At 31.8% G+C, this 10,936-nt stretch overlaps 1 protein-coding gene across 1 annotated transcript; it reads left to right on the forward strand.

Moving 5' to 3' along the window:
- The first annotated feature begins 3,809 nt into the window (after positions 1 to 3,809).
- Positions 3,810 to 10,495, forward strand: LOC125854291 (protein NRT1/ PTR FAMILY 4.6-like). Its single transcript, XM_049533801.1, has 5 exons — positions 3,810 to 4,083; positions 4,171 to 4,288; positions 4,827 to 5,044; positions 8,786 to 9,217; positions 9,294 to 10,495. Exons 1-5 carry the CDS (start codon positions 4,081 to 4,083, stop codon positions 10,272 to 10,274), a joined length of 1,752 nt encoding a protein of 583 aa, XP_049389758.1. The 5' UTR covers positions 3,810 to 4,080; the 3' UTR covers positions 10,275 to 10,495.
- Positions 10,496 to 10,936: the final 441 nt, after the last annotated feature.

A 10,936-nucleotide genomic window follows, 5' to 3' on the forward strand; every position in this document is an offset into this window, starting at 1 on the left:
AGATTTTTGTCAACTTTGTTTGGACACATTATTTTGACTATTACTTTTTTTTTCCATCCATTATTTAAGTTTCGAACTATTAAGAAGGGCGAAAGATAGGGTAAAACATTTTCTAATACGTTTGACAAGAAAGATATTTATCTTTCACACTTCAAAATTCAAATAGACCACAATTAATTAATTTAATGTTTGCTAGGGGGAATGTACCTTAGTGTATCACGAGTCTCATGTGTTTTTAAATTATTTTCACATGCTAAAGTCACTCCAATTTGATTGATGAAGACTTATTTCACACTGTGAAAGACCTGATAAAGAGGACACTTTTTAAATAAGATTTTAACAAACATGAAAATCAAATTAGGTTTACTTTTGATTATTTCTCCAATTTATTGAAAGTCAGAATTGATGAATTTAGTGTGGTACAAAATTAGGGTATTGTCACATGTTGTGTTAGTCCTTTCTCTTGATTTAACCCTACCAATTTGGAATTGATTTTTTTTTAGATAGTCACCCATTTAATATATAGTCAATATTTCAGAAAATTACATTTTTTAATTTCAATTTTCATCGATAAAAAATATAACTAAAAACAAAGAAAAATGATTTCACTTTCGTGTAAAATATCTATGGCCAGCCTCACGTCTTCCCATGCTCTACTTAGTTGTCTCAATTACATCGATTTTGAACTACGTTTGTTTGAAATAATAATTATTGATTGAATATCGAGAAATCAACTCAACAAATTCAATTTATTTGATACTTTTGAAATTTTAGAATATTCCAGGCTTCCACGTAGAGCATTGAATATACCACTAGTAGTTTGTAATACATCATCCACAAGAAGTAAAATCTAACTCCACTTGCAAAACAATTTTCTATTTATTTATTATTCTACGTATGTTTGCGTGTTTTAGTCATTATGGATAAGTTATCGTATCTTTTTCAAAATGATGCAATCTACAAGTTCTTTTCTCATCTATTTGTTACTACATGATGCCTTTAAATTTGATAAATGTTTAACAGAAAAGAAAAATAATTGTTGTTCGAAATACGTGACATATATTGTTTGTTTCGATCCAACAAATCTCATAAATTTCCAATTAAGTTACACCTTTAATTTATTGAACTAAAAAATGCATGTACATATTTTGTGAACTTATGTTAATTTTATAAAATTATTACTTTCCTAATTAAGGTGTTATGTGCACCTCTCTTCAAAGACGTTTAAACCTTGAAATCTATTGGTCGTCCTTCTCTTTGATCGGTCCTCGTTGGTCAGCCCGACAAAGGCCTCACATACAACTCTTATTGTTCGAGCTAGTAAATTAATTCATGCAATAGTGATTAATTTAATTAAGAGTAAAAAATAATTAATTTCTTTTAGGATAAATTAGTTAAATGCTTGAAGAAAGCCAAAAAGTAGTCAAGTGGTCAATATATACAAACCTAATTAGTATATTATCTTCTTATAAAAGATGAGGAGAAAGTGGGATAGAAAGATGGAGAAATGTCTTTTTGATGACAATTGTCTAGAAAAGATTAATATATATTCACTAACTTATGCATTAAGTTGTGCTGTTTTCACATCTTTTTGCATCATAAGAGGTGATAAGACTCCTACCGGTATCATATAGTAATTAAGAAAAATATAGTTTATTTTATGAGTTAACAACTTTAATAGAACATCTACAAACATATATAGTTTAATTTATAGTTTATTGAGGAATTCATTCCAAAAACTCTCTTTTAACATCACCACCCAACTCCTACCCCGACTCAAGTTCTCGACTCCTGACCCAGGCCTGAGTCCTAGGTCTCAACTTCAACCCCAACTCGAGTCTCGAGTCCCAATTAGTACCAATCGACTTCCATCCTTAGCCTGAGTCTCAAGTATCGACCCCTGACCCTGACCCGAGTCTCAAGTCTTGACTCTGGACCCTGACCCGAGTCCTAAGTAACGACTCCTAATCCGAGTCCTAGGTTTCAAGTCTCAAACCCGATCCAAACTCGACTCTCGATCCCAATACTTCTTTTTAATTTAATTCAAATAAGTATTTAATTTAATTCAAACATTACTTTTTAAAGAAGTATTATTCCTTTGTTTCAATATCATAAATTTAAAGGACATTAGAATACTCAAATCATAAATTTTAGTTTAAAAACTCAAATCCAATTTTTTTCTTAATTTTTTTTATGATTTCATGTTAAATCAGATTAATACAAACAAATTGAAACAAAGTAAATATCATCTCCAAATGCCTATTAGTTTCGACATTAGGGTGTGAGTGGCATAACCACATATAGAGAATGATGATCAGTCAAACACTATTCATCAAAAAAATATATAGAAAATCGTAAAGAGCGACGTGTCCTAGGAAGAAATGGTGGCAGATTATGAGGGGTTGCAAATTGTACACAAGTTTTTCAGGATGAACAAAATCCATATGTTTCTTTCAACAAATCATATGTTGTCCTTCTAAATAGGAAATATAATTAAAAGGATATGTATATCTATACGTGGCAGTACTTTAGTGGACAAACACTTTCATAACATTTCACCAAACCAAAAATAAAAAGAATATTGTATATCTACTACATCCATCAAATTATAGAAAGGACAATTGCATTGAGGGTGCTTTTAATTTGATGTCGGAAACTTGAAAACGCCATTGCAACTACATGCATGTTTATACCATTTTGGATGAAGTAATCCCATTCTTTCTTGTCTATTCCGCAGTAACATTCAACCACTTGACTGTAAGGAGAGAGACGCGTTCAACTATTTGATTGTAAGGACATGAATTTAGGTGATAAGGATACAAAATATATGAAAATATTGTTCAAGTAGATGTTCAAGATCACATCCTTTTAGTAAGAGCCTCATTCAAAACCCTATCGAATCAGATCAAAAAAGATATTTGCGAAAATAATGTACTTACAATATTTTTAGAATAATAAATAAAGAGAACATTGTGTTTAAAGCAATTTGGATTCATATCAATTTCTAATAGCTATTTGAACGCAGAGATTTTTATATAGACATACTTAAGAGGCCAAGATAGACAACGAGAAACATATGTTTGCACCCAATAATTGAGGAATCACTGCAACAAAAGAGATCTATAAAAATATTTAGCGATAATTGAGTTAATATCATTACAAAAATATTTAGAATTCGTATTATATTATTACTAGTGAAATTCTTTATTCGTTGTAGTGATTGTTAATAATTTTATTTTTTTTGCCTTTTTCTTTTATCATTGAACCGCCTTTATATAAGTTTCATTATTTATTAGAAAAGAAGCTCATGGATTCCCATGGAAGCCTAAATTGATCCCATTGCAACGCGTCACGCGTGTATATATTCAAGGTTATAAAAGAATCAATTCTTTATTTCATTACATATTTATTATAATATATAGTAAAAGCAACAAGTGGAATTAAAAAAGAAAAAAGAAAAACTTCTAATTAATTAAAGGAGAAGAAATAAAAAGAAAAGAAAACATTTCCGGTATGTAATAAACTAACATATCATAAGGATTGTGCTAGAGTGGTAAGTACCCTTTCATTCTTAATCAAGAAATCTTGAATTTCAATTTCCTTGAATACGGAATTGACTTTATTAGGAAGCACTTTATTCTCAATGTGAAATTTCCAACGTGAGTTCAAATTTAATCGGACTATAATATTAAAAACAGATCATAAATGGGATGGTGGGGTTATCAACCTTCACATTTATTGTTTTAGGTCATTAGTCAAACAATACAAGACAAAAAATAAACCAACTAAAATATCACTTCTTCCCTTCTCTTCTTTCTTATAATTATCTCCCATCTTTAATTTATATATCTCACCCCCTTAACTAGCTAGTTATAAAATTTATTTGATGTTCTTATTATATAAGCTACCAAATTTTAGGTAATAATATCACATCTATTCATCTTCTCTTCTAAAAAAAGTGGAAGAAGTTCATCAATGGCAAATTACACCAAAAAAAATTGAAATTGTTTATATAAGGGGGAGGTTCTAGCCTTTGTACTCCAATTGAGAGAACTTATAGGAAAAGAAAAAAATAAATAAATGGTGAGTTCATTCTTCTTGTTTTCTTCTTTTTGTATATAAATATTTACTCAATTAGCAGTTTCACTAATTACATGATTTGTGTTGTAGGAAGTGGAAAGCCAAAGCAAACTAATTAGCACAAATTGGGAAGGCTATGTAGATTGGAGAAATAGGCCAGCACTTATCAATAGACATGGTGGCTTGGTGGCTTCATCCTTTGTCTTAGGTAAATCATTTTTTAATAATCGTAGTGTTCAAGTCAATTTATGCACATTTTACTTAATTTTTTCATCAATATAGGTAGTGGAAGATTCCCCCATCAAAATTTTGACGAATTCATGATTTGTATGTTTTAAAATAACAGTAGTGTATGTTTGAATCAACTTGAACACATTTTGCTTTATCAACCATCAAAATTTAGACAAGTAAGAAAAAAAATCATTGTTCATGGTGTAGTGATAAACTCACTTTGGGATGTTTATCATAAATATGTATCAAGGTTTTTTTTCAAGATTATTTTGATGAATTTTAGAGAATAAAAAGTACATCCTCGGTCCCGTTTTAATTTATATGATTCACTTTCGTTTTTAATCAATTTTCAAAAGAATGACACATTTCTATATGTCAATATTATATTATACAAACATCTATAACTTGTTTTAGATCATAATTTTCTCTCTTTCTGAAGTTTCGTGCCAAGTTAAGTTACATCACATAAAATTGAAACGAAAGAAATAGTTGACTTTTTTTCTTTCTAATTTCAGTGGTGGAGGTGTTGGAGAATTTGGCATATCTAGCAAATGCAAGCAACTTGGTGATGTACTTGTCTGAGTACATGCACTATTCACCAACCAACTCAGCAAATTGTGTGACTAACTTTATGGGAACAGCCTTTCTACTTGCTCTTCTTGGTGGCTTCTTATCCGATGCTTTCTTCACAACTTATCACATCTATTTGATCAGTGCATTCATTGAATTTCTGGTAAATTATCTTCCCTTCCAATCCTTTGAGTTTTTGGTCCCCTCTTGTTTTATCGTACCCTAAAAGTTCGTCTGTTAGACCAACTAATGCGTACTTCAATTAAATTTTGTGTGTATCTATTGTTTTTCATCAATATAGATATCGAACCCTTCCAATCTTGTCATTGTTTATTTTTTGGTCCGCTCTTGCTTTATCGTACCTAATTAAAGTTCATCTACTAGATTAACTTATGCGTACTTAAACTAAATTTTGTGTGTATCTATTGTTTACCCTTCCAATCCTATGATTGTCTAATTTTCGGTCCCCTCTTGCTTTGTCGTACCTTGAAAGTTCGTTTGTTGGATCAACTTGTGTGTACTTTAACTAAAATTTATGTATATCTGTCAGTTCTCATCAATACAGATATCGAATAATTTTGATTTAAATGTATATAAAAAAAATCTTGTTAACTCACTTAAAATTGAAGGAAGAAGAGCATGAGAAAATACTACTAGCAATAATTGCTACTTATTTCTCTATCAAAGAAGTTGGAAAATGTGATTAAAGCAAGTAAGGACACCACACTTTTTTATGCACTTTTATACTTTTCTTTTCTTATTTCCCTTTCTTCGACTTAAATGCTTGACTCATTAAAAAATTACACGTCAAATAAAATCTTAGAATCTATATTAAGTTTCTAATTTATAAGTATAGTCATTCAACTGTTGCCTATTCATAAAATATGGGTAATGAAGTGAAATAAAAATTTATTAAGGAAAGAGTAAGACCATTTTCTTTTATTTCTAATTTTATAAATGCGGTAGGAAAAAAAAATGGATTATAAGGATAGAATCTAACTCTCATCAATTAAATAAAAATTTAGGTACAATTAATTAAGTTAATAAAATTTTGCTAAAATTAATATTGGACTAGTAAATGCTTCTAGATGGTCAGCCTAAAACAAAGGTGGTCTAGTTCTTACTAGTACTAGTTTTATTTTATTTTATTTTGTCTTGAGCATGAAACTTTAATTAACTTAATTAGTTATAACATATGAATATCCACAATGAGAAAGACACTTGGAGTATTTAGGAATCAATTTTAACATAGTGATTATCACTTTTGAATTCCACTAATAAGTAGCAAATTGCAAAGTGAAGCAAATTGATTAATCTCTAGCTATAAAGTTTTGCAGCATATAATAAAGATACATGTATAATTGGTTGCTTTTAATTACTCTTTTTATCTTCCTTTTTTGTTTCTTTTTGTTTTCCAATATAGTCACATCGATCGCATGATAAAATAGTTTTCTTAACATATACTACTAATTATAAAAACATTGATGATGCTTATATGTTCCAAAAAAACATTATTGCATGTTGATCATTTAATTAACTAAAGTAATCATTAATTTGATGGATCGAATAATAATCCACACATTTATTAATTCATGAGTTTATTTTTATTTGTCAAAGCTTAACTCAACTCAAACCATTAGACGTTGGATCTACGACTCATCTAGTAGTTATTTCTGATAGACAAGGAATATCGAGTCAACAGTACGTGTAACTTTATAATAAAGTGATAATTCTTATTTCAATTTATGTAACATAGTTTAAGAAATAAATTAAGAAACTTACAATAAAAACATTATATAACATTATTTATTTGTGTTGTTATACATTGGGCTTGGGACTTCCATGTTGGAGGTCTCAAGTTCGAAACCCCTTGCCAGCGAAAGTAAGGGGTTTGCCTTTTGACTTGAGCTCGTCGCATCGGGCTTGCCTAGTGCGGGTTACCTCTCCTATNTTATTTGTGTTGTTATACATTGGGCTTGGGACTTCCATGTTGGAGGTCTCAAGTTCGAAATCCCTTGCCAGCGAAAGTAAGGGGTTTGCCTTCGGGGTTGAGCTCGTCGTATCGGGCTTGCCTAGTGCGGGTTACCTCTCCTATGTAGTTTGTGAGCTATTGCATAGGAGCGAAGGTTTTACCCCGTGCTCACCCAAAGAATAGCGACTACGGGTTTCCCTTGTCATAAAAAAAACAAACTAATTTTCATTAAAAGTATCATATTAATTTTATGTGTTTGTCAGCATTAAAGTTGTTGTCGAGGCTGTAAACAGTGTATAACCGCTATTGCACCACATATAATATGTAGTATCTTATCTGCATGTTACCCATTCACACTTCCTATTATATACTCACAACAAGAGTTGTTTCTCTTTGACTTTGCTTTGTTGTTATTAATGTCATGTTTTCATTTATATCCAATTGCAATATTGCATTATATTTTGTGCTATTTATTACTATTGGCCTAAGATAATATATCATCCATATATGGTGATAAAAGAATAATATCTTCATGGAACAGGTGTGTGGCTATTAGGACCATATCAATGGTACAATTACCTTAAATTTAGTACAAATTCTCCATTAGTAGAGATATGGTCACATATATCATTCCATTTTGAGTAGGCAAAAGACCAAGTGTCCCTACCTTCCATATTATTAGATGCTTCCAATAAAATATTTCCTTTCATCAGTCTGTTTAAAAAAGAATGACCCTTTTACTTTCTTTTTTTTGCAATATTTTAATTTTAGTTTTTCATGTGACATATTTAAATCCACATGAAGAAAGATATTATTTTGATACATTTAACGTAACTTTAATTTTTAACCATAAAATTAAATTATTTTTTTTCCCTCAAATTTCATATCAAATCAAATTAAGTTATTCTTTTTTTAAACGGGGGAGTAGTTTATATTTGATGCGAAGGGACGAGCTTTCTATTAGCGAGATGACCGCTAGGGTCTTGTGGCCCAAGGTATATGGCCTACTTAGCCCAATCTTTATCTTTACCATATCCTTATTTTGTCTTTGTTGCATGACATGAACATTTTTGGGTCCTCATGGTATTTATTGCTAATTTGGTAGCTGATTAGAGTTATGTAAGTGTTAAAAATATAAAAATCAGTTATTGGCGAATTTATGTATTATTTTATGTATGTATAAGTTATTTATGTAGTAGTTTTTTTTAGTTTTTTTTCAAGAATATTTTCGGTCCCTTGGACCAGTTTATTATAAAAGGAAAAGCCCAAACAGTCTGAGTCAAGTCCAAAAGTGACCCGACCCAACGATATGTATTAGTTATTTCATCTTCTATTCTGTATAAAATAATACACAAATTTTCTCATAACTTATATATGTACTAGTTATGTGAATTTCTATGTTGGCAACAAAACGTCGTATTAATTTTGTACATGAACAAAATTATTTTCTATCTACATACCAGCTACCAAACGAACCCTTAGAGTGCATTGCTAAGGGTCGTTTGGTAGCTGTTTAGATGTGAGTTATGTATACATTAAATTCTGCATAAGTAATACCATGTTTGATATCTAATTAGGAGGTAAATTATTCAGTATAAAACTAATTACAATGTTTAATTTGCTATTTAGTAACCTACATAACTCATACATATATATAAGTTATAAGAGAATCTGTGTATTATTTTACGCAGGATAGATAGTGGAATAACTAATACATGAATAATTAATCCCTGCATAAACAGAGGACAAATAACACCAAGTTTTGTACTGGGATTAACCTCTTACTGCTTCGAACACAGCCTATATGCATGTACATAGCTGATTTAAATAGAAGAAAAAAAACACTGTATTGATTTTTCCATCGTCCAATCCACAACAAATCGAACGAAATCTTGTTAGAACATGTGTATTAAAATCTTGATTTGAACACAGGGTCTAGTGGTACTCACAATACAAGCTCGATCGGACTCGTTGAAACCATCAAAGTGCAAGCCAGAGATGCCTTGTGAACAAGTCCGCGGTGCACAAGCTGCAATGTTGTTTATAGGCCTTTACTTAGTAGCATTGGGTGTTGGAGGTATAAAGGGATCATTGCCACCCCATGGAGCTGAACAATTTGATGGAGAAACACCACAAGGGAGGAAACAAAGATCAACTTTCTTCAATTACTTTGTATTTTGCCTCTCATGTGGTGGCCTCATTGCTGTCACATTTGTTGTTTGGGTTGAAGACAATAAAGGTTGGCAATGGGGATTTGGGATTTCAACTCTCGCCATATTATTATCGATCCCAATATTCCTTGCTGGTTCACCTTTTTATAGGAATAAGATCCCTCGCGGAAGTCCTCTAACTACTATATCTAAGGTAAGTTTTTGTGAGCACATAACGAGTTACCTATTATTAGTTTTAGATGACTAATATGTCGTTGTTATGCATCTAGGTTCTTATTGCTGCAATGCTAAACTCTTGTGCATCGAGAAATTCAAGTAGTGTAATAGCAAGTCTGGGATCAAGCCCTTCGACAATTCCAGTACTATCGAATGAAGAGGAAATTACTACAAACAACAAACATGTAGTAGAATCAATCAATATACCATCGAAAAGTCTGAGATTTCTTAATCGAGCAGTTGTAAAGAAACCTGCAGCAGCTTCTGGTGTGCTGAAATGTTCGGTACAGGAAGTGGAAGAAGTGAAGATTGTGGTGAAAATTCTCCCGATTTTCGCCTGTACTATCATGCTCAACTGTTGCTTAGCTCAACTATCCACATTCTCAGTTCAACAAGCTGCAACTATGAATACAAAATTTGGCAAGTTAAAAGTACCACCAGCTTCACTTCCTATTTTCCCTGTACTTTTCATCATGATCCTGGCACCAATTTTCGACTACTTCATCATCCCATTTGCTCGTAAGGTAACCAAGACAGAGATGGGAATCACTCACCTACAACGTATAGGAATCGGATTGTTCCTCTCTGTTATAGCAATGGCAATTGCAGCTCTTGTTGAAATCAAACGGAAAAGAGTAGCTACTGACTTGTCACTACTCGAATCTTCCAAGCCATTACCTATAACGTTCTTTTGGATCGCGATTCAGTACTTATTTCTTGGATCAGCTGATTTGTTCACTCTAGCTGGACTACTAGAATTCTGTTTCTCAGAAGCACCATTTAGTATGAGATCATTAGCAACATCACTCTCTTGGGCTTCATTAGCAATAGGATACTATCTAAGCACAGTGATAGTATCCATTGTCAATAATGTTACAGGAAATTCAAAGCATCAACCATGGCTAGCCGGCGAAAACTTGAATCACTTCCATTTGGAGAGATTCTACTGGTTAATGTGCATACTCAGCGCGCTGAATTTCATACATTATTTGTATTGGGCAAGAAAATACAAGTACAGATCAGTATCCTCTTAAGTATAAGAGAAGTACTGGCAGCGAGGATATATATATATATATGTATACATATATATGTATGTAGATTAAACTATACAGACTGCTGTATCCTTTAACTGTAAATACGTCTGATGAATTGCGTGGGCATTGTCCACGCAACAGCCAACAGGGCTAGCTAGACGAGGAAAAAGGAATATCGATCCGGTTTTGATCAATTGACAAAGAGTTGATTTCAATTCGTATTCATAGCTTTTTGTTTTGTCACATCTTCAAATAACAAGCTTAAGGTTATCAAATAGTAAGCAGTAACAACGTTTTACTGCATAGTTTGTTGTTTGCCCAATAACAACAACAAACTATTTTCTCATAATTTCGTGTATGCTAGTCTATGAATATTTCGGTGAAATGATTTCAGGCGACTTTTTTGAAAAAACTTTACGGGACCTTCTGTAATGAGTTGGAGGAGCAATACGTATAGTCTCACCATTTTTATGACATTTTGGGGCATTTAGGAGCCATGTAACATGAATTAGACGATTTTCTCAGGTTTTTTTTTTGTAGGTGTTAGCGTATGAATATTGTTTTGGGGAGCAGTATGTACATTCACACCATTTTCAGAGTCTCATTTGGGCATTTAGGGGCCAATTAACAGTAATTAGGTGATTTTCTCAGTTTTTCGTATG

This window comes from Solanum stenotomum, chromosome 2 (genome assembly GCF_019186545.1).
Source record: "Solanum stenotomum isolate F172 chromosome 2, ASM1918654v1, whole genome shotgun sequence".
Classification (NCBI taxonomy): domain Eukaryota; kingdom Viridiplantae; phylum Streptophyta; class Magnoliopsida; order Solanales; family Solanaceae; genus Solanum; species Solanum stenotomum.

Excerpts from the sequence above, each read along its gene's own strand:
- LOC125854291 (XM_049533801.1), top strand. Across the intron at positions 4,289-4,826 it reads GGCTTCATCCTTTGTCTTAG|TGGTGGAGGTGTTGGAGAAT; the intron begins GTAAATCATTTT and ends TTCTAATTTCAG. Across the intron at positions 5,045-8,785 it reads GTGCATTCATTGAATTTCTG|GGTCTAGTGGTACTCACAAT; the intron begins GTAAATTATCTT and ends ATTTGAACACAG.